Source organism: Ambystoma mexicanum, chromosome 4p (genome assembly GCF_040938575.1).
Source record: "Ambystoma mexicanum isolate Mex_15411 chromosome 4p, UKY_AmexF1_1, whole genome shotgun sequence".
NCBI classification, from domain to species: Eukaryota; Metazoa; Chordata; class Amphibia; order Caudata; family Ambystomatidae; genus Ambystoma; species Ambystoma mexicanum.
Window position 1 is genome coordinate 13,620,572 of NC_090927.1, and position 23,451 is coordinate 13,644,022.

Here is a 23,451-nt window from a genome sequence, read left to right on the forward strand (position 1 = left end):
TATTTGGTGCCCTTTGTGTCTTGCCCTCTGACCCCTAAATCTCTGCTGATAGCATATTTGGTGCCCCTTGTGCTTTGCCCTCTGACCCCTCACTCTCTGCTGATATCATATTTGGTGCCTAGTGTCTTGCCTTCTGACTCCTCGCTCTGTGCTGTTATCATATTTGGTGCCCTGTGTCGTGCCCACAGACTCCTCGCTCTGTGGTCTTATCATATTTGGTGCCCTTTGTGTCTTGCCCTCTGACCCCTCACTCTCTGCTTTATCATATTTGGTGCCCTTTGTGTCCTGCCCACAGACTCCTCGCTCTGTGCTCTTATCATATTTGGTGCCCTTTGTGTCTTGCCCTCTGACCCCTCACTCTTTGCTGTTATCATATTTGGTGCCCTTTGTGTCGTGCCCTCTGACTCCTTGCTCTCTGCTCTTATCACATTTGGTGCCCTTTGTGTCGTGCCCTCTGATTCCTTGCTCTCTGATCATATTTGGTGCCCTTTGTGTCTTGCCCTCTGACCCCTAAATCTCTGCTGATAGCATATTTGGTGCCCCTTGTGCTTTGCCCTCTGACCCCTCACTCTCTGCTGATATCATATTTGGTGCCTAGTGTCTTGCCTTCTGACTCCTCGCTCTGTGCTGTTATCATATTTGGTGCCCTGTGTCGTGCCCACAGACTCCTCGCTCTGTGGTCTTATCATATTTGGTGCCCTTTGTGTCTTGCCCTCTGACCCCTCACTCTCTGCTTTATCATATTTGGTGCCCTTTGTTTCTTGCCCTCCGGCCCCATCACTCTCTGCTTTTATCGTATTTGGTGCCCTTTGTGTCTTGCCCCCTGACCCCTCACTCTCTGCTGTTTTCATATTTGGTGCCCTTTGTGTCATGCCCTCTGACCCCTCACTCTCTGCTTTTATCATATTTGGTGCCCTTTGTGTCTTGCCCTCTGACCCCTCACTCTCTGCTGCTATCATATTTGGTGCCCTTTGTGTCGTGCCCTCAGACTCCTCGCTCTCTGCTGCTATCATATTTGGTGCCCTTTGTGTCGTGCCCTCTGACTCCTTGCTCTCTGATCATATTTGGGTGCCCTTTGTGTCTTGCCCTCGGACTCCTTGCTCTGTGCTCTTATCATATGTGGTGCCCCCTGCGTCTTGCCCTCAGACCCCTCACTCTCTACTTTTATCATATTTGGTGCCCTTATTGTCTTGCCCACAGACCCTCTGCTCTGAGGTCTTATCATATTTGGTGCCCAGTGTCTTGCCCTCTGACTCCTCGCTCTGTGCTCTTATCATATTTGGTGCCCTGTGTCCTGCCCACAGCTTCCTCGCTCTGTGGTCTTATCATATTTGATGCCATTTGTGTGTTGCTCTCTGACCCCTCACTCTCTGCTTTTATCATATTTGGTGCCCTTTGTTTCTTGCCCTCTGACCCCATCACTCTCTGCTTTTATCATATTTGGTGCCCTTTGTGTCTTGCCCCCTGACCCCTCACTCTCTGCTGTTATCATATTTGGTGCCCTTTGTGTCCTGGCCACAGGTTCCTCACTCTCTGCTGTTATCATATTTGGTGCCCTTTGTGTCTTGACCTCTGACCCCTCACTCTCTGCTGTTATATTTGGTGCCCTTTGTGTCCTGCCCACAGAATCCTCGCTCTGTGCTCTTATCATATTTGGTGCCCTTTGTGTCTTGCCCCCTGACCCCTCACTCTCTGCTGTTATCATATTTGGTGCCCTTTGTGTCCTGCCCACAGACTCCTTGCTCTCTGCTCTTATCATATTTGGTGCCCTTTGTGTCGTGCCCTCTGACTCCTCGCTCTCTGCTGTTATCATATTTGGTACCCTTTGTGTCTTGCCCTCTGACCCCTAACTCTCTGCTGATATCATATTTGGTGCCCCTTGTGCCTTGCCCTCTTACCCCTCACTCTCTGCTGATATCATATTTGGTGCCTAGTGTCTTGTCTTCTGACTCCTCGCTCTCTGCTTTATCATATTTGGTGCCCTTTGTTTCTTGCCCTCCGACCCCATCACTCTCTGCTTTTATCATATTTGGTGCCCTTTGTGTCTTGCCCCCTGACCCCTCACTCTCTGCTGTTTTCATATTTGGTGCCCTTTGTGTCTTGCCCTCTGACCCCTCACTCTCTGCTTTTATCATATTTGGTGCCCTTTGTGTCTTGCCCTCTGACCCCTCACTCTCTGCTTTATCATATTTGGTGCCCTTTGTTTCTTGCCCTCCGACCCCATCACTCTCTGCTTTTATCATATTTGGTGCCCTTTGTTTCTTGCCCCCTGACCCCTCACTCTCTGCTTTTATCATATTTGGTGCCCTTTGTGTCTTGCCCTCTGACCCCTCACTCTCTGCTTTATCATATTTGGTGCCCTTTGTGTCTTGCCCTCTGACCCCTCACTCTCTGCTGCTATCATATTTGGTTCCCTTTGTGTCTTGCCCTCTGAATCCTCGCTCTGTGCTCTTATCATATTTGGTGCCCTTTGTGTCCTCCCCACAGACTCCTTGCTCTGTGGTCTTATCATATTCGGTGCCCTTTGTGTCTTGCCCTCTGACCCCTCACTCTGTGCTGTTATCATATTTGGTGCTTTTGTGTCTTGTACTCAGACTCCTTGGTCTGTGCTCTTATCATATGTGGTGCCCCCTGCGTCTTGCCCTCTGACCCCTCACTCTCTGCTTTTATCATATTTGGTGCCCTTTGTGTCTTGCCCCGTGACCCCTCACTCTCTGCTTTTATCATATTTGGTGCCCTTTGTTTCTTGCCCCGTGACCCCTCACTGTCTGCTGTTATCATATTTGGTGCCCTTTGTGTCCTGGCCACAGGCTCCTCACTCTCTGCTGTTATCATATTTGGTGCCCTTTGTGTCTTGCCCCCTGACCCCTCACTCTCTGCTGTTATCATATTTGGTGCCCTTTGTGTCCTGCCCACAGACTCCTCGCTCTGTGCTCTTATCATATTTGGTGCCCTTTGTGTCTTGACCTCTGACCCCTCACTCTCTGCTGTTATCATATTTGGTGCCCTTTGTGTCCTGCCCACAGACTCCTCGCTCTGTGCTCTTATCATATTTGGTGCCCTTTGTGTCTTGCCCCCTGACCCCTCACTCTCTGCTGTTATCATATTTGGTGCCCTTTGTGTCCTGCCCACAGACTCCTCGCTCTGTGCTCTTATCATATTTGGTGCCCTTTGTGTCGTGCCCTCTGACTCCTTGCTCTCTGCTCTTATCATATTTTGTGCCCTTTGTGTGGTGCCCTCTGACTCCTTGCTCTCTGATCATATTTGGGTGCCCTTTGTGTCTTGCCCTCAGACTCCTTGCTCTGTGCTCTTATCCTATTTGGTGCCCCCTGCGTCTTGCCCTCGGACTCCTCGCACTCTGCTGTTATCATATTTGGTACCCTTTGTGTCTTGCCCTCTGACCCCTAACTCTCTGCTGATATCATGTTTGGTGCCCCTTTTGCCTTGCCCTCTTACCCTCACTCTCTGCTGATATCATATTTGGTGCCTAGTGTCTTGCCTTCTGACTCCTCGCTCTCTGCTTTATCATATTTGGTGCCCTTTGTTTCTTGCCCTCCGACCCCATCACTCTCTGCTTTTATCATATTTGGTGCCCTTTGTGTCTTGCCCCCTGACCCCTCACTCTCTGCTGTTTTCATATTTGGTGCCCTTTGTGTCGTGCCCTCTGACCCCTCACTCTCTGCTTTTATCATATTTGGTGCCCTTTGTGTCTTGCCCTCTGACCCCTCACTCTCTGCTTTATCATATTTGGTGCCCTTTGTTTCTTGCCCTCCGACCCCATCACTCTCTGCTTTTATCATATTTGGTGCCCTTTGTGTCTTGCCCCCTGACCACTCACTCTCTGCTGTTTTCATATTTGGTGCCCTTTGTGTCGTGCCCTCTGATCCCTCACTCTCTGCTTTTATCATATTTGGTGCCCTTTGTGTCTTGCCCTCTGACCCCTCACTCTCTGCTTTATCATATTTGGTGCCCTTTGTTTCTTGCCCTCAGACCCCATCACTCTCTGCTTTTATCATATTTGGTGCCCTTTGTGTCTTGCCCCCTGACCGCTCACTCTCTGCTGTTTTCATACTTGGTGCCCTTTGTGTCGTGCCCTCTGATCCCTCACTCTCTGCTTTTATCATACTTGGTGCCCTTTGTGTCTTGCCCTCTGACCCCTCACTCTCTGCTTTATCATATTTGGTGCCCTTTGTTTCTTGCCCTCCGACCCCATCACTCTCTGCTTTTATCGTATTTGGTGCCCTTTGTGTCTTGCCCCCTGACCACTCACTCTCTGCTGTTTTCATATTTGGTGCCCTTTGTGTCGTGCCCTCTGATCCCTCACTCTCTGCTTTTTATCATATTTGGTGCGCTTTGTGTCTTGCCCTCTGACCCCTCACTCTCTGCTTTATCATATTTGGTGCCCTTTGTTTCTTGCCCTCCGACCCCATCACTCTCTGCTTTTATCATATTTGGTGCCCTTTGTGTCTTGCCCCCTGACCCCTCACTCTCTGCTGTTTTCATATTTGGTGCCCTTTGCGTCTTGCCCTCTGACCCCTCACTCTTTGCTCTTATCATATTTGGTGCCTTTGGGCCTCATTACCACCCTGGCGGTAAGGGGTTTACGCCAGCGTTAGCTGCGCCGATCACTTACCGCCAATTACGAGGTCCCCTAGCGCCATGGTGCTTTTAACACCTGCTTTTAGCAGGTGTTAAAATCCATGGCGCTAAGGGACCATGGAGTTAATTACGCCACCGTAATTTACGGTGGCGTAATTAACGCCTTCCCCACTCCCATTATGCCCTATGGGGCAAAAATGGGAATGGGGAAGGGTAAATGGGTATTGGGGACTTACCGCCCCGCCAAGGTCGGAATGGGGCGGTAAGTCCGCCAACCACCATGGCGTAAACGTAGTTTACGCCATGGTGGTAAAGTCACGGCTCAGGCGGTAACTTACCGCCTGGGTCGTAATGAGGCCCTTTGTGTCTTGCCCTCAGACTCCTCGCTCTGTGCTGTTATCACGTTTGGTGCCGTTTTGTGTCCTGCCACAGACTCCTCGATCTGTGCTGTTATCATATTTGGTGCCCTTTGTGTCTTGCCCCCTGACCCCTCACTCTCGGCTGTTATCATATTTGGTGCCCTTTGTGTCTTGCCCTTAGACTCCTTGCTCTCTGCTCTTATCATCTTTGGTGCCCTTTGTGCCTTGCCCTCTGACCCCTCACTCTCTGATGTTATCATATTTGGTGCACTTTGTGCCCTGCCAACAGACTCCTCACTCTGTGCTCTTATCATATTGGGTTCCCTTTGCGTCTTGCCCCCTGACCCCTCACTCTCTGCTGTTATCATATTTGGTACCCTTTGTGTCTTGCCCTTAGACTCCTTGCTCTCTGCTCTTATCATCTTTGGTGCCCTTTGTGCCTTGTCCTCTGACCCCTCACTCTCTGCTGTTATCATATTTGGTGCTTTTTGTGTCCTGTCCACAGACTCCTCGCTCTGTGCTGTCATATTTGGTTCCCTTTGTGTCTTGCCCTCTGACCCCCCACTCTCTGCTTTTATCATATTTGGTGCCCTTTTTGTCCTGCCCATAGACTCCTCACTCTCTGCTGTTATCATATTTGGTGCCTTTTGTGCCCTGCCAACAGACTCCTCACTCTGTGGTCTTATCATATTTGGTGCCCTTTGTGTCTTGCCCTCTGACCCCTCACTCTCTGCTTTTATCATATTTGGTGCCCTTTGTTTCTTGCCCTCTGACCCCATCAGTCTCTGCTTTTATCATATTTGATGCCCTTTGTGTCTTGCCCCCTGACTCCTGACTCTCTGCTGTTTTCATATTTGGTGCCCTTTTTGTCCCGGCCACAGACGCCTCACTCTCTGCTGTTATCATATTTGGTGCCCTTTGTGTCTTGCCCTCTGACCACTAACTCTCTGCTGATATCATATTTGGTGCCCCTTGTGCCTTGCCCTCTGACCCCTCACTCTCTGCTGTTATCATATTTGGTGCCATTATTGTCCTGCCCACAGACCCTCCGCTCTGTGGTCTTATCATATTTGGTGCCCTGTGTCTTGCCTTCTGACTCCTGGCTCTGTGGTCTTATCATATTTCGTGCCCTGTGTCCTGCCCACCGACTCCTCGCTCTGTGCTCTTATCATATTTGGTGCCCTTTGTGTCTTGCCCTCTGACCCCTCACTCTCTGCTCTTATCGTATTTGGTGCCTTTGTGCCTTGCCCGCAGACTCCTCGTTCTGTGCTGTTATCACGTTTCGTGCCCTTTGTGTCCTGCCACAGACTCCTCGCTCTGTGCTGTTATCATATTGGGTGCCCTTTGTGTCTTGCCCTAAGACCCCTCACTCTCTGCTGTTGTCATATTGGGTGCCCTTTGTGTCTTGCCCTCTGACCCCTCACCCTCTGCTCTTATCATATTTGGTGGCCCTTCCGTCCTTCCCACAGACTCCTCGCTCTGTGCTGTTATCATATTTGGTGCCCTTTGTGTCTTGTCCTCAGACTCCTTGCTCTGTGCTCTTATCATATGTGGTGCCCCCTGCGTATTGCCCTCTGACCCCTCACTCTCTGCTGTTGTCATATTGGGTGCCCTTTTTGTCTTGCCCTCTGACCCCTCACTCTCTGATGTTATCATATTTGGTGCCGTTTGTGCCTTGCCCTCTGAATCCTCACTCTGTGCTCTTATCATATTTGGTGCCCTTTGTGTCCTGCCCACAGACTCCTCGCTCTGTGCTCTTATCATATTCGGTGCCCTTTGTGTCTTGCCCTCAGACTCCTTGCTCTGTGCTGTTATCATATGTGGTGCCCCCTGTGTCTTGCCCTCTGACCCCTCACTCTCTGCTGCTATCATATTTGGTGCCCTTTGTGTCATGCCCTCAGACTCCTCGCTCTCTGCTGCTATCATATTTGGTGCCCTTTGTGTCGTGCCCTCTGACTCCTTGCTCTCTGATCATATTTGGGTGCCCTTTGTGTCTTGCCCTCAGACTCCTTGCTCTGTGCTCTTATCATATGTGGTGCCCCCTGCGTCTTGCCCTCAGACCCCTCACTCTCTGCTCTTATCATATGTGGTGCCCTTATTGTCTTGTCCACAGACTCCTCACTCTCTGCTGTTATCATATTTGGTGCCATTATTGTCCTGCCCACAGACCCTCCGCTCTGTGGTCTTATCATATTTGGTGCCCAGTGTCTTGCCCTCTGACTCCTCGCTCTGTGGTCTTATCATATTTGGTGCCATTTGTGTGTTGCCCTCTGACCCCTCACTCTCTGCTTTTATCATATTTGTTGCCCTTTGTTTCTTGCTCTCTGACCCCATCACTCCCTGTTTTTATCATATTTGGTGCCCTTTGTGTCTTGCCCCCTGACCCCTCACTCTCTGCTGTTATCATATTTGGTGCCCTTTGTGTCTTGCCCCGTGACCCCTCACTCTCTGCTGTTATCATATTTGGTGCCCTTTGTGTCCTGGCCACAGGCTCCTCACTCTCTGTTGTTATCATATTTGGTGCCCTTTGTATCATGCCCTCTGACCCCATCACTCTCTGCTTTTATCATATTTGGTGCCCTTTGTATCTTGCCCCCTGACCCCTCACTCTCTGCTGTTATCATATTTGGTGCCCTTTGTGTCCTGCCCACAGACTCCTCGCTCTGTGCTCTTATCATATTCAGTGCCCTTTGTGTCTTGCCCTCAGACTCCTTGCTCTGTGCTGTTATCATATGTGATGCCACCTGCGTCTTGCCCTCTGACGCCTCACTATCTACTGCTATCATATTTGGTGCCCTTTGTGTCGTGCCCTCACACTCCTCGCTCTCTGGTGCTATCATATTTGGTGCCCTTTGTGTCGTGCCCTCTGACTCCTTGCTCTCTGATCATATTTGGGTGCCCTTTGTGTCTTGCCCTCAGACTCCTTGCTCTGTGCTCTTATCATATGTGGTGCCGCCCCCTGCGTCTTGCCCTCAGACCCCTCACTCTCTGCTTTTATCATATTTGGTGCCCTTTGTGTCCTGCACCCTGACCCCTCACTCTCTGCTGTTATCATATTTGGTGCCCTTTGTGTCTTGCCCCGTGACCCCTCACTCTCTGCTGTTATCATATTTGGTGCCCTTTGTGTCCTGGCCACAGGCTCCTCACTCTCTGCTGTTATCATATTTGGTGCCCTTTGTGTCCTGCCCACAGACTCCTCGCTCGGTGCTCTTATCATATTTGGTGCCCTTTGTGTCTTGCCCTCTGACCCCTCACTCTCTGCTGTTATCATATTTGGTGCCCTTTGTGTCGTGCCCTCTGACTCCTTGCTCTCTGCTCTTATCATATTTGGTGCCATTTGTGTCGTGCCTTCTGACTCCTTGCTCTCTGATCATATATGGGTGCCCTTTGTGTCTTCCCCTCAAACTCCTTGCTCTGTGCTCTTATCATATTTGGTGCCCCCTCCGTCTTGCCCTCTGACCCCTCACTCTCTGCTGTTATCATATTTGGTGCCATTATTGTCCTGCCCACAGACTCCTCGCTCTGTGCTCTTATCATATTTGGTGCCCTTTGTGTCTTGCCCTCTGACCCCTCACTCTCTGCTTTATCATATTAGGTGCCCTTTGTTTCATGCCCTCTGACCCCATCACTCTCTGCTTTTATCATATTTGTTGCCCTTTGTGTCTTGCCCCCTGACCCCTCACTCTCTGCTTTTATCATATTTGGGGCCCTTTGTGTCCTGCCCACAGACTCCTCGCTCTGTGGTCTTATCATATTTGGTGCCCTTTGTGGCTTGCCCTCTGACCCCTCACTCTCTGCTTTTATCATATTTGGTACCCTTTTTGTCCTGCCCACAGACTCCTCACTCTCTGCTGTTATCATATTTGGTGCCCCTTGTGACTTTCCCTCTGACCTCTCACTCTCTGCTGTTATCATATTTGGTGCCATTATTGTCCAGCCCACAGACTCCTCGCTCTGTGGTCTTATCATATTTGGTGCCCTTTGTGTCGTGCCCTCTGACCCCTCACTCTCTGCTTTTATCATATTTGTTGCCCTTTGTGTCCTGCCACAGACTCCTCGCTCTGTGGTCTTATCATATTTGGTCCCCTTTGTGTCTTGCCCTCTGACCCCTCACTCTCTGCTTTTATCATATTTGGTGCCCTGTGTCTTGCCCTCTGACTCCTCGCTCTGTGGTCTTATCATATTTGGTGCCCTTTGTGTCTTGCACTATGACCCCTCACTCTCTGCTGTTGTCATATTGGGTGCCCTTTGTGTCTTGCCCTCTGACCCCTCACTCTCTGCTGTTATCATATTTGGTGCCGTTTGTGTCTTGCCCTTAGACTCCTCGCTCTGTGCTGTTATCATATTTGGTGCCTTTGTGTCTTGTCCTCAGACTCCTTGCTCTGTGCTCTTATCATATGTGGTGCCCCCTGCGTCTTGCCCTCTGACCGCTCACTCTCTGCTGCTATCATATTTGGTGCCCTTTGTGTCGTGCCCACAGACTCCTCGCTCTGTGCTCTTATCATATTTGGTGCCCTTTGTGTCCTGCCCACAGACTCCTCGCTCTGTGCTGTTATCATATTTGGTGCCTTTGTGTCTTGTCCTCAGACTCCTTGCTCTGTGCTCTTATCATATGTGGTGCCCCCTGCGTCTTGCCCTCTGACCGCTCACTCTCTGCTGCTATCATATTTGGTGCCCTTTGTGTCGTGCCCACAGACTCCTCGCTCTGTGCTCTTATCATATTTGGTGCCCTTTGTGTCCTGCCCACAGACTCCTCGCTCTGTGCTCTTATCATATTCAGTGCCATTTGTGTCTTGCCCTCAGACTCCTTGCTCTCTGCTGCTATCATATTTGGTGCCCTTTGTGTCGTGTCCTCTGACTCCTTGCTCTGTGCTCTTATTATATTTGGTGCCCTGTGTCCTGCCCACAGCTTCCTCGCTCTGTGGTTTTATCATATTTGGTGCCATTTGTGTGTTGCCCTCTGACCCCTCACTCTCTGCTTTTATCATATTTGGTGCCCTTTGTTTCTTGCCCTCTGACCCCATCACTCTCTGCTTTTATCATATTTGGTGCCCTTTGTGTCTTGCCCCCTGACCCCTCACTCTCTGCTGTTATCATATTTGGTGCCCTTTGTGTCCTGGCCACAGGCTCCTCACTCTCTGCTATCACGTTTGGTGCCCTTTGTGTCTTACCCACAGACTCCTTGCTCTGTGCTCTTATCATATTGGGTGCCCTTTGTGTCTTGCCCTCATGCCCCTCGCTCTGTGCTCTTATCATATTTGGTGCCTTTGTGTCTTGCCTGCAGACTCCTCGCTCTGTGCTGTTATCACGTTTGGTGCCCTTTGTGTCTTGCCCACAGACTCCTCGCTCTGTGCTGTTATCACGTTTGATGCCCTTTGTGTCTTGTCCTCAGACTCATTGCTCTCTGCTCTTATCATATTTGGTGCCCTTTGTGTTTTGCTCTCTCACTCTCTGCTGTTATTGTTAGGGAGAATTCTCATTCTATGGCTAATTTCCCTTACCTATAGAGTCCCCCAGCAGCTTTGCTGGATTTGAAGGGTTTATTTTCTTTGCCTGCTAAGAGTGGGCCTCTTTTTCCTCACTCTTAGACATTTTGCTATGTGTGTTCTAGGCTGTTTTTGTGTGTTTAATGCCTACGAGTTCTCTCTCCCTCATAGGAACCATCTTTATTCACTTGTGTGTTACACAGCACTCTCCGTGCCATAACACAGGGGTGTCGTAGCAACCCCCAAACATAGACTCCATACCCTGGGACTGACTACTGTCTCCCAGGGCATGTAAAGTCCCCAATTGACTTTACTAGTCATCTCTTATGAACAGAACCAGTACAAACCATCATATTGTGGAAGTAGTGGTAAGGGTTAATAGTGTTTCCCTTGTGTTAATTTTCGAGAGGGTACCGTACAGTCCCTCTTTCAAAAGTTTCTGGCTGGTGGCAGTGGTTACTACTGGGATTATTCAACCGCACATTTTCCCATTGTTCAAGGCTAACACTTTTTCTGACAGCCTCTTGCATACCGCTGGTGTATTCTTTTATTAACTTTACTCCGGTGGGTTTTTATTGCCAGAACTTTTATATAAATTCTTTCTCGTGTCTTTCTCGAAACTCCTAACCCAGGTCGGGGATCCTTTGTTCGTCCTTTTGGCGGGCTTCTGCTGAGAAGCCCTCCTTTCGGCGCCACTGAATCTTGGGTGGGTTCACTGTGTGGGAGGGGGGGTATGACCCCTGGACAGAGTTGCCTCAGCAACTCAAGTCGCACTCTAACCTGATAGGCCTAAGGGTCTCCCGCCAAAGTGACCACTACACTGTGTGAGTGACAGCTAGGCTGTATGAATGGGGTTCTTTCTGCATAAAAGCAGGGTCCTGAGGACTGGAAGAGCAAGACGTCACCACTGGAACTACGGAACCGAAGGGGAGAGAAGCCAAAGACATCTTCAGCACCTGAACCACCGGTGAAGCCCTGCTGCAGCGTCTCACTACTTTTCTTTCACACGACGAGAGGAGATCTTCTTCACGAGAGCCTTCTTTCCTTGAGCTGGTGGGACCAACCAGTTTGCCAATCGCCTCCTCAGACCTGCCTTGGTCGAATCGCCAGTGCCAAGCACTTGGAGGCCGGATAGCCAGGGACCTGTCCACCCGGGCCGCGATTTAAGGGAACGTACCTTTTATTCATTTGGCAGCAACGCGGCTGGTTACATCCCTGGGTAGCGCAGTAACTCGGACCTTCTTCCACGACGAGATCCTCTCTTCCTCTGCTGAACCTACCGAACTGCAGGAAGTACCAGGAACAACCGCCACCGCAGGAGCCACTTCTTCATATTAAGGTACTTTGTTCCGCCAGGCCGCACTTTCTCTGTGGTAACCCTAAAGGTGTTTTAAATCCTTTATCTACTTGTTGGGTTGGCCGCTCTTTCGACTAACATTGTCTTTCGCCTTGCATCTACCTATTCGAACATTTGTCAAACAAAGACTTGACTGCAGCTACAAGAACATTTTTGCTCCTAAGCTCTTGAACCTGTACCACTGACTCTGGCGCAGGCCTATTGACTCTGGATAAATAGTTAGACCTGCTCTCACTAGATTTTCATCTAGAATTGTGTCGATGCACCTGAATCTTTTAAACTCCTCTTCCTTCCCACTGTTTTAAACTGTGAAGTGCCATTTTGCTCAGTTTTCCTTTACAAATCCTTTTGCTAAAGTGTTACTGTGCATTACTTGTTCACACAACTTTAGGGAAGGGTTGCTAGGAGGTGTTTTAAGATATTTCGAATTAACTTGTACTTTCCCTCACTTGCGTTAACTTGCTAGAGTGCCATTTGTAGTTGTTTTTTACTGTGCCGTTTTGCTCAGTTTTCACTCTACCGCAAACTTGTCTACAAGCCACTAGGGAGTTGTGTATACTTTCCAACGACTGAAATTAACTTGCTCTAATAACTGTGATTTATGTGTTGACTCAGAAGTGTGTAAATTAAATATATATTCTTTTTAATACAAAGCTTTGGTTAGTGTTTCCTTGATCCATAATACTGTGATACCTATTGTGTAAACCCTGAATACTGCTCATCTCCCTCTTGAGATAAGTCTGACTGCTCAGCCACAGCTACCAAGTAAATCTTTGTGGTGCGGACTGATACCAAAGGGAATTTATTGCTCATACCTGTAGTCTTAATCTGGTGTAGTGCTCCCTAAGGGAACTGCACTGGATTCTGCCTAACAGTTATCATATTTGGTGCCCTTTGTGTCTTGTCCTCTGACCCCTCACCCCCTGCTCTTATCATATTTGGTGCCCCTTGCGTCCTTCCCACAGACTCCTCGCTCTCTGCTTTTATCATATTGGGTTCCGTTTGTGTCTTGCCCTCAGACTCCTCACTCTCTGCTGTTGTCATATTTGGTGCCCTTTGTGTCTTGCCCGCAGACTCCTCGCTCTCTGCTCTTATCATATTTGGCGCCCTTTGTGTCTTGCCCTCTGACCCCTCGCTCTCTGCTGTTATCATATTTAGCGCCCTTTGTGTCTTGCCATATGATCCCTCACTCTCTGCTGTTGTCATATTGGGTGCCCTTTGTGTCTTGCCCTCTGACCCCTCACCCTCTGCTCTTATCATATTTGGTGCCCCTTGCGTCCTTCCCACAGACTCCTCACTCTCTGCTGTTGTCATATTGGGTGCCCTTTGTGTCTTGCCCTCTGACCCCTCGCTCTCTGCTCTTATCATATTTGGTGCCCTTTGTGTCCTGCCCACAGGCTCCTCGCTCTCTGCTGTTATCATATTGGGTGCCCTTTGTGTCTTGCCCTCTGACCACTAACTCTCTGCTGATATCATATTTGGTGCCCCTTGTGCCTTGCCCCCTGACCCCTCACTCTCTGCTCTTATCATATTTGGTGCCCTTTGTGTCCTGCCCACAGGCTCCTCGCTCTCTGCTGTTATCATATTGGGTTCCCTTTGTGTCTTGCCCTCAGACTCCTTGCTCTGTGCTGTTATCATATTCGCGGCCCTTTGTGTCTTGCCCTCAGACTCCTTGATCTGTGCTGTCATCATATTTTGTGCCCTTTGTGTCTTGCCCTCTGACCCCTCACTCTCTGCTGTTGTCATATTTGGTGCCCTTTGTGTCCTGCCCTTAGACTCCTCGCTCTCTGCTCTTATCATATTTGGCTCCCTTTGTGTCCTGCCCTTAGACTCCTCGCTCTGTGCTGTTATCATATTGGGTGCCCTTTTTGTCTTGCCCTCTGACCCCTCACTCTCTGCTGTTGTCATATTTGGTGCCCTTTGTGTTTTGCCCTCAGACCCCTCACCCTCTGCTCTTATCATATTTGGTGCCCCTTGCATCCTTCCCACAGACTCCTCGCTCTCTACTGTTATCATATTGGGTTGCCTTTGTGTCTTGCCCTCTGACCCCTCACTCTCTGCTGTTATCCTATTTGGTGCCCTTTGTGTCATGCCCTCTGACTCCTTGCTCTCTGCTCTTATCATATTTGGTGCCCTTTGTGTCGTGCCCTCTGACTCCTTGCTCTCTGATCATATTTGCGTGCCCTTTGTGTCTTGTCCTCAGACTCCTCGCTCTGTGCTGTTATCATATTTGGTGCCCTTTGTGTCCTGCCCTTAGATCCCTCACTCTCTGCTGTTATCATATTGGGTGCCCTTTGTGCCTTACCCTTAGACTCCTCGCTCTGTGCTGTTATCATATTTGGTGCCCTTTGTGTCTTATTTATTTATTTATTTATTTATTTATGTATTTATTTATTTATTACGTGCCAAAGCTCGGAAGCATCAGGGCGCGACGAAAAGACTCCGGGACCAGAGATTCACGGGACAACACAAAAGAAAGGAGAGGGGAAGCAAGAGTAGCGACCCAATGTGATGTAGTAGAAGCCTAGTTATTTGAAGAGAAAGGTCTTCAATTGCTTCCTGAAGTGTTGGATATTGCTTTCCATTCTAAGACTGCAAGGCAGTTTGTTCCAATGAGAGATCGCCAGGTTAGGGAATGCTCAACCAAGGCCGGTGGCTTTGCCTGGGAGACTGGGGTTGATTAGTCCTTGTTTGGTGGATCTTAAGCAGCGACTCGGCTCATACCAGCTGAATTTTCTTCTTAAATATGCTGGCGCCGTGCCGTAAAGACATCGGTGGGTTAAGGTCAGTGATTTAAACAGGATCCGTTCCTTCACTGCCAGCCAATGAAGATCGTTTCTGTCCTTAGTGATGTGTTCACACTTAGATTTGTTTACGATGGACCTGACGGTATTATTTTGAATGATCTGGCATTGTTTCAGGCAGTTGTTACTGGTGCCAAGCATTAATGCATTGCCATAATCCAAGCGAGACAGAATAGTAGCTCTCCCTATCGTGGCACTATTCTTGATGTTTAGGAATGGTCTGATTCGACAGAGGAGCCTTTGATAGTAATGGCAATTTAGCTTAAAATAAGCGGTTTGGGCTTCTGCACCTAGGAAGGATTGTAGGTAAATACCTAGGGTTTTGACCTTACTTGATACCTTGATGGTAGAGTCTTTTATAGTGAATTCGGAGTAATCCGGGCCAAGATTGTTTAAGGCTTTTGTATTTCCAAAGGTCATAAGTTCCGTTTTGGAACTATTATGACACATCCAGTGTGTTAGCATCCAGTTTTCAATGGTGTTATAGATGACTGATAGCTTGTCGTTGTCTATGGAATGATTTCCACTTAATTCCAGAATGAGCTGTGTGTCATCAGCGAAATTGGTGAAAAAGATTCCAAGTTGTGATAGAATGTTACAGAGGCAGCGGATATATAAGTTGAAGAGTAAAGGGGAGAAACTAGCTCCCTGAAGGACGCCGCAATCTACTGGTTTGGGAGAGGTGGAAGGGCCTCCCCAATTGATTTTAGAATTTCTGTCTTCCAAGAATGATGAAACCCAATCTATTGCATCTTGGGAGCAGTTTCCAGCTGCGCCTAGTGCCTCTCTGAGCTTTCCGTGATCGAAAGCAGCCGAGAGGTCTAAAAGGATTAACAGTCCTGTTTTACCTCTGTCTAAAATGCTCAACATTTCACTCTGCAAGTCCAGCAAAGCTGACTCTGTGCTGTGGGCACTTCTAATGCCCGATTGTTGGGGGTGTAGCAGGCAGTGTTGATCTACATACTCTTGCAGTTGTTTAGTTGCTACTTTGTCGAGTACCTTCAACAGGAAGTTGCAATTGGTGATGGGTCTAAGATTAGCGGGGTCTTGTTGATCTAGTGCAGGTTTCTTAACTAGGTGGGTGACTGTGACAGTTTTAATTCTAGTTGGTACGTTCCGATCTCTAAAGGAGGCATTTGTCATACGACAAAGAAAAGGGGAAAAGATATCAACGTTATCTAAAATCAGTTTTGGGGGTACGATGTTTTCGGCGCAGGTGGTGCAATTCATGGCGGAAAGACTGTTATTCATGTCTTTAGTAGAAACTGGGGAGAATTTGAATTTAGAAATGTTTAAGTCCGGGTTCGTTGTCTTAGGTTGCACAGATGGTAGTGGGATCGATGCATTACAACTTATGATGGAGTCTCTGGCTTTTTAAATTTTATTCGAGAAGGCAAGTTGAACTGCGTCGCAGTCGGTCAAAGTTGGTTGGAAGGGAGAGGAGAGTGTGGGTGGTTTTTCGAAAGATTTTAGGATTACGAACAATTTCCCGGTGGAATTAGAGGCGCTAGTGATTTGAGTGTTGTAGAAATCTTTTTTTACTTCAGTCAGTTTAGCTCTGTATAAGAGATCACATTTTTTCCAGTTGTCTTTATTTTCCTCTGAAGGGGTTTTATGCCATGTTCTTTCTAATTTTCTTTTAGCTGTCTTGAGAATGCTCAATTCGGGCGTAAACCAAAGCTGATGGTTCGGATTAGGGCGAACCTGTTTATTTTTGAGTGGTGCATGTTTGTCAAGTAGCTCCAGGAAGTGATTATTGTATTTGCGGATGATGTTCTCGCAAGAGTCGTTATCTGTAGTATTTTTCATGACATATGTAAGACCTTCTTTAAGGATGTCATGTGTGATTTTTTTAAAGTTTCTGCTTGAGACTGATTTAGGGGAATTGTTAATATGATTGAGTTTGGAAGTGAAGGAGAGTGTGGCTTCAACTTTATGATGATCTGTCCAAATGCATAGGATGGTGTCGGTCACTGTCAGTTGAACGTTATTGATGATAATCCAGTCAAGTTGATTGCCAGAGGTGCAAGTGGAACCTTTATTAACAATATGGTAGTCAATGTTTGTTAGACTGTTTTCAAGGCTTATAGCCTCTTTGTCACAGGGGTTACCTCGCCATCTTTTCAGATCGCCCAAGAGGATAGTCCCGGTATTAGTTCCCTTCTGATTATTCAAAATATGACATAATTCATCATTGAAGTCGTAAGTCAGTGAAGGAGGCCTATACAAGATGATGAAATTGATGCAGTGATTGTTAGAGGGCGTGAATCTAGGATGAAGGACTTCAGAGCCCATGCAGGAAATATTTGCGGTGAACAGCTTCAAAGTTTGTTTAGCTATTATAGCTACCCCCCTCCCTTTCCTAATGTTCTGTTTTCATAGTAGATGTTATAATTAGGCAGAACGGCGCTGTCAATGGTCGGGCCTACTGGTTCTTGTAACCAAGTTTCAGTGAGGAAGAGTATGTCCAGATTATCATGGATGATGTAATCATGCACATCAAGTGAATGTTTATTGAGTGACCTGGTATTTAAAAGTGCTATTTTCAGAATAGAGTTTTCAGCACAAGTAGGTGCCGGGCGGGTAGTAGCAGGAGTAGAAAGTCTCAAACTAATCTGGGAATGTGTTTCATTCGACAGGGTGTCTGAGTCTAGGTCTTTGCGAGGGATAAAGATGCTCGGGGAATTGGCTTTATTATCAAGAAAACTTTTAACCAGTCTTTCATTTTCCAGTTTGTTAGCGTCAGCTAACAACTGCAGGAACTTTAAATAACCCATTTCTTATCCGTTAGTTGTTGGGCAGAGTGTGGGGCCGATGGCCGAGGCCCGCCATGGACCGACGTAGACCGGCACCGTCCCAGAAGCACCGGCGCTGAAGCGCCTGACATTTCTATTTCAGCAGCTTAGAGGCTGCTGGGACGTGTAGTTTGTAGGCAAAGTGAGTCCAATGCACAAGTAAACACACACCGCAGCAATAACAAGCAAATGCGAACGTTCAAGTGTTCCAAGAAGTTTTGTTGGGGAAAATAGCATGGCTTGGCAAGAAGCAAAAGCACGTGGTAAAACGCAATTTAGCAAGCAAGGCACGTTATTCAAAATAAATGCTGATATTTCTTAATTCGCAATTCAGAAAGAATTAAATCAAAAGGCAGCAGTTCTCATTCAAGTAATTCTAGCCAAGTTAGTATAAAATGACGTTTCAATTTTACATTTTACAATTTTGCCCTCAGGCTCCTCGCTCTCTGCTGTTATCATATTTTGTGCCCTTTGTGTCTTGTCCTCAGACTCCTCACTCTGTGCTTTATCATATTTGGTGCCCTTTGTGGCTTGTCTACTGACCCCTCACTCTCTGCTGTTGTCATATTTGGTGCCCTTTGTGTCTTGCCCTCAGACTCCGTGCTCTCTGCTGTTATCATATTTGGTTCCCATTGTGTCCTGCCCATATACTCCACGCTCTGTGCTCTTATCACGTTTGGTGCCCTGTATCCTGCACTCAGACTCCTCGCTCTGTGCTCTTATATTTGGTGCCCTTTGTGTCTTGCCCACAGACTCCTCGCTCTGTGCTCTTATCATGTTTGGTGCCCTGTGTCTTGCCCTCTGACTCCTCACTCTCTGCTGTTGTCATATTGGGTTCCCTTTGTGTCTTGCCCTCAAACTCCTCGCTCTGTGCTCTTATCATATTGGGTTCCCTTTGTGTCTTGCTCACAGACTCCTCACTCTGTGCTCTTATCATGTTTTGTGCCCTGTGTCCTGCCCTCAGACTCCTCGCTCTCTGCTTTTATCAGATTTGGTGCCCTTTGTGTCTTGCCCTATGACCCCTCACTCTCTGCTGTTATCATATTTGGTACCCCTTGTAACCTGCCCACAGGCTCCTCACTCTCTGATGTTATCATATTTGGTGCCCTTTGTGTCTTGCCATCAGACTCCTCGCTGTGCGCTCTTATAATATTTGGTGCCCTTTGTGTCTTGCCCCCTGACCCCTCACTCTCTGCTGTTATCATTTTTGGTTCCCATTGTGTCCTGCCCATATACTCCACGCTCTGTGCTCTTATCACGTTTGGTGCCCTGTGTCCTGCCCTCAGACTCCTCGCTCTGTGCTCTTATATTTGGTGCCCTTTGTGTCTTGCCCACAGACTCCTCGCTCTGTGCTCTTATCATGTTTGGTGCCCTGTGTCTTGCCCTCTGACTCCTCACTCTCTGCTGTTGTCATATTTGGTGCCCTTTGTATCTTGCCCTCAGACTCCTCGCACTCTGCTGTTATCATATTGGGTTCCCTTTGTGTCTTGCCCTCAGACTCCTCGCTCTCTGCTTTTATCAGATTTGGTGCCCTTTGTGTCTTGCCCCCTGACCCCTCACTCTCTGCTGTTATCATATTTGGTACCCCTTGTAACCTGCCCACAGACTCCTCACTCTCTGATGTTATCATATTTGGTGCCCTTTGTGTCTTGCCATCAGACTCCTCGCTGTGCGCTCTTATAATATTTCGTGCCCTTTGTGTCTTGCTCTCAGACTCCTCGCTCCGTGTGCAGTGAGAGCTGTCTTCCTGGAGATAGGAAACTCACACGAAAGGAGAAGCCCATCTGCTGCTACGATTGCACCCCCTGTCCCGAAGGAGAAATCACCAACACAACTGGTAGGTAATGAAACAAGAAGGACTAACTACTGTGAAAGTGAGAGAAAGAAGTAATGTTGCAATCCTTAAGAGAAGAACTTTAACAGAAAACAGAAATAGGAAAATCCATTACAGATGAGTGTTGTTGGTAAAGTGATTTGTCTGCAGGTGCCTCCCCGCTTGGTCCTCACCATCTCTTGTCCAGTCACCTGGTGATTTAGATGCTCTTGGGCTCTTGGTACTGCCTCATGCAGAGCCGTAGATAATACTTCCCAGGACTGTGGAAAGCAGTGAATACCTTACTCTACACATCACATGGTGCAAATAAAGCAGGTCTTTCATGTGAACACCCCTCTTCATCTGCAACCCCATGTACATGTAATTAAACGTGGATGACAAAAATGCCTGAAGTTGGAAAACCAAGGGCCAGATTCATGGAAATGTGCGCAGAAATCCTGCAAGTGGCGGCGCTGAGAAGGACACTGCACGAGACTGCGCCCAGAAAGAAAAATGCGCACCTCCCGTATTCATGGAATTTACAGCGCAAAGAAACTGTATTCGCAATTCATGCCTGAAACGACCCCAAGACGCCCACATGCAAAGCATGAACAGCCAGAAGAGCCACCTTTGCGTGCTCCCCCGGGCGCATAAAACGTTCCTGCACCCCTCTATACTGCTTACGCGCACTCCTAAGTTACATCAGAACCCCGCTTGAGTACACACACCACAGAATCTGACATGCAACTCCACCTGCACACTGCAAATCCTGCGTGCAAGTGTACTTATGCCTGTCTTTGGGTGGCGGATCATATGAAGGACTTGCGTGGCCATTTTCCAGCCAAGACATTGCACAATCAGATCCATGAATTCAACTTGTGCTGCGGAATTGTGGGCGTGCGAGGGACTGCCTGCAGGCCGTCCCTCGGAATGCCAGTCTTTTTCCAAATTCTTCCCCATTTTTGGTGTTCCGCCCCTTCCCAGCCCTCTGCGTGAGCCACGCCCACGCTCTGAATGGAGTCTTGCACAAAGCCATTGGCTGCTCGCAACAAACGTGCCGAGCCAGCACGAACTCCACACAAGTCCAAGAAAAGTACAGCGCAATCGATTCCATGAGCCAATGAAGCGAAATTTGAGCGCAGTTGCACGTGCAAGAATCCTATTTTACATGCAGATAATTCCATGAATCAGGCCCCAAATATGCATGCATGGCGAGAGGTACATACATGTTTGCGTATGTCTGAAAATGTAAGATGACTTTTTTAACTGATAAGTGTAAGGAAGGGATATTACCTAACAGTAAGCCAGACACAAGTGATCACAGTACAAGGGTGTTTATTGAACTTCAAATGGGTTGGTTAAACGCCTATCTAATCCTAAATCTAAAGATGGGAGCAAGCTATGACCATCAAATAATAATAAAGCAATCCAAGTCGAATCTGTCAAAATAAAAGGGCCTCTACTAATAAACCTATTGCCAATCCTTACTTCTAAATACAAATAGTGTGGGAAACAATGTTATGCAAAAGAAAAGTGTTCAAGAAATGATATGTCAGGATACTTGAGACGTTGGCTCCCCTTCCCCACGTTTTCAGCATGGGACTTCAAATGTCTTTGACTGTGAGAAACACTTGGGGCCCGATGCATGGAATTTTTGCACATTTCAAAGTGACTTTGCACTGTTGACGCAAACCCTGATTCATGGAACTGTGCAAAGTGCATTTTTGCAGTGCAAAGTCATTTCGTACTGCAAAAATTGACCCGATTTATGGAAATGTGTGCAGAAATCCTACAAGGACTGCATTCCAAGAAGGACACTGCGCGAGCCTGCGCACAGAATAAAAATTGCACGCTGAGCGTATTCATGGAATTAACTGCGCAAAGTAACAGTGTTGGCAGGTCACGCCCGGAACACCCCTGACACACACACGCAAAGCATAAAAAGCCAGAACAGCTACCTTTGCGCACTCCCCCGGGTGCCAATACACACACCCTTCAAACAGTGCATGGGGTTCCCCGCAAGCAGGCCTGCATCTCGGGTACCCTGTGCAGGGTCACCCGTACTGTTGCAGGCACCCTGCCAACATGCGTATGGAAAATAGTAACTCAGTCTTAACTCAGAAAATCTGTGTGAAAACTCCCGTAAACCGTTCTTGCACCTCACTACACTGCATATACACACCCCTAAATTAGATTGGAACCACAGTTGCATACACGCACCCCTTAATCCTATGCGCAAGTGTACTTATGCCTGCCGTCAGGTGGAGTATGGCATGCAAATCCCTGATATTTTCCACGCAAATTCAGGAGGTGGGACAATTACTATGCAATGCCCAGCATTACAATTCAGGAGGTGGGCTGTTTCTATTGAAATGGGTGAATGGTAACCAGCTCAGGCCCTCAGGCAGTTTGTGTCACCACAGTGGCTAGCAGTTCCTATTAAACACCTTTTAAGGGCCCGGTTCATGGAATTTTTTGCACTGCTGAAAAGTGACTTTGCATTGCCGACACTAACCTTGATTCATGGAAATGTGTGTGGATTCCCTAAACGATTTGTTTAAGACGAAAACCGAGTCGCTGCCAAACCAACTGAAAGAAATATCCGACAGCAAAATCTTGGCAAGTATCTCTCAACATGAATCATCGATTGAACCATCCCAAAGATCTAACTTTGGTTCTAGCATCAACCTTCCAATCAAAGAACCCGACATGCTACTCCCTCTCAACAAGACGGAGAGCACCCCGGTACTCTGATTGCATTGCGGCAAGAAAGCGGTAGCAGACACCGGAGCAGTAAGTCCTCGGAGCGGCAGCATGGCGTTGACCGGATCCATGGTAAATCTTGAATTAAAAAAAGTAAAGGAGAGTCAGGGAAAACAAACCAACCATCAGGCTAAGTCTCCTTTAGAAGTCTCCAAAGCAACTTCCGGGAGGCACTGGCTCCAATAACGACAGATCCCTGGAGATGAAGACGCCCAGGCTTCAAGAAAAACTAACGATGTCAACGTAGGTCGAGAAAATTACAACAACATCGGGGCACACGCGAAGAAATTTACCTCATGCAAGGAAAGAGGACCCACCAACCGCACAGAATCGATGCATACCCCAATTCCGATGTGAAGACTGAGTGAACTTCAACATCCTCCTTCCCAAGACTCCCTGCAAAAAAAAACGGACTTGTTAAACATCATGTCCACGGTTACAATCACGCTTGTGCCTTTTAGCAAGCTGTAGGAAAGTATAAACGATACCCTGCGAGACCAGACTTCGCTCATAGCCCTGATGCAAACCAAGCTGAACTACCTGGAAGGGTTTATTGTGGGGGCAGAGGGTAGTCTGGCAGTCAGGATAGAACAGTCCTTCAGGCCGGATTGCTCAAGATCCTCTCGTAGATCGAACTCTGCTAAGGAAGTTTCTGGAGAATGTACCCACAGACCATCGAAGTTCACACAAACAAACTTTGTCACATTGATTGCTGAAAATAAAGAGCCATTTAGGATTACAGACCAACTCAGCACGAGAATCAGGGCCATAGATCCGGGGCAACCAAAAGACCCTTTGGAAGAAATAATCGCCATAATAGAGGAAGAAGAGGAGAAAAGACAGGCCGATTTGCAAAGTGATGAAATCATCGAGGTGCAACGAAAAGCACTAAACCCATTTTCATACACAAAGACTTCAGAACGTAACAAAGACAAAACCAACGCATCCTGCCAAAACACAAATGTATTTTCGTATGGCATATTCAACCAGCAGAAGCTGCTTTCACACATCGCTTCTAAACCAAACCTAAGTAAATCAGCTCTGACGAGGCTCTCACTAAGCCTGAAGACATGCTCTAAACCCATGTGCCAACCAGCAGCTGCATCATCTAAGCGTTTCTCTGATGCCAATCAGCGGCCAGAAAATCATAAAAACTTACCAAAGACTTCAGGTAAAGAAAGAGCAAACCACCCGGTGATGATTTTGGATGACCAACTGGATCGTAGCCTACAAATGACCGAGGATCTGGGTTCTGAGACCAGTACGATAAGAATCCCTAAATTCAGATTTGTAGAGCGCACGGCAGCCCGGGGGCATCGTGGCGCTTGTTACAGACAATATCTTGGTTACATAGGATACAGTAATTACATACAATAATGAAATAACAGTAGACATATATACATTGGCAACACAGAATATTTACATGGATTCCTGAGAATTTCCTGATTATTTTGCAAGGACAGAGGTTTTTAGTT

General features: G+C 47.7%; 1 protein-coding gene across 1 annotated transcript in view; it reads left to right on the forward strand.

Annotated features, from left to right (window-relative positions):
• LOC138452684 (vomeronasal type-2 receptor 26-like) overlaps window positions 1–23,451 on the forward strand; it is a 173,173-nt gene that overhangs the window by 45,381 nt on the left and 104,341 nt on the right. Inside the window, exon 3 of the mRNA XM_069605031.1 lies at window positions 19,114–19,237. Within this exon, the coding sequence (XP_069461132.1) occupies window positions 19,114–19,237 (124 nt within the window). The remainder of the gene's footprint in view (window positions 1–19,113; window positions 19,238–23,451) is intronic.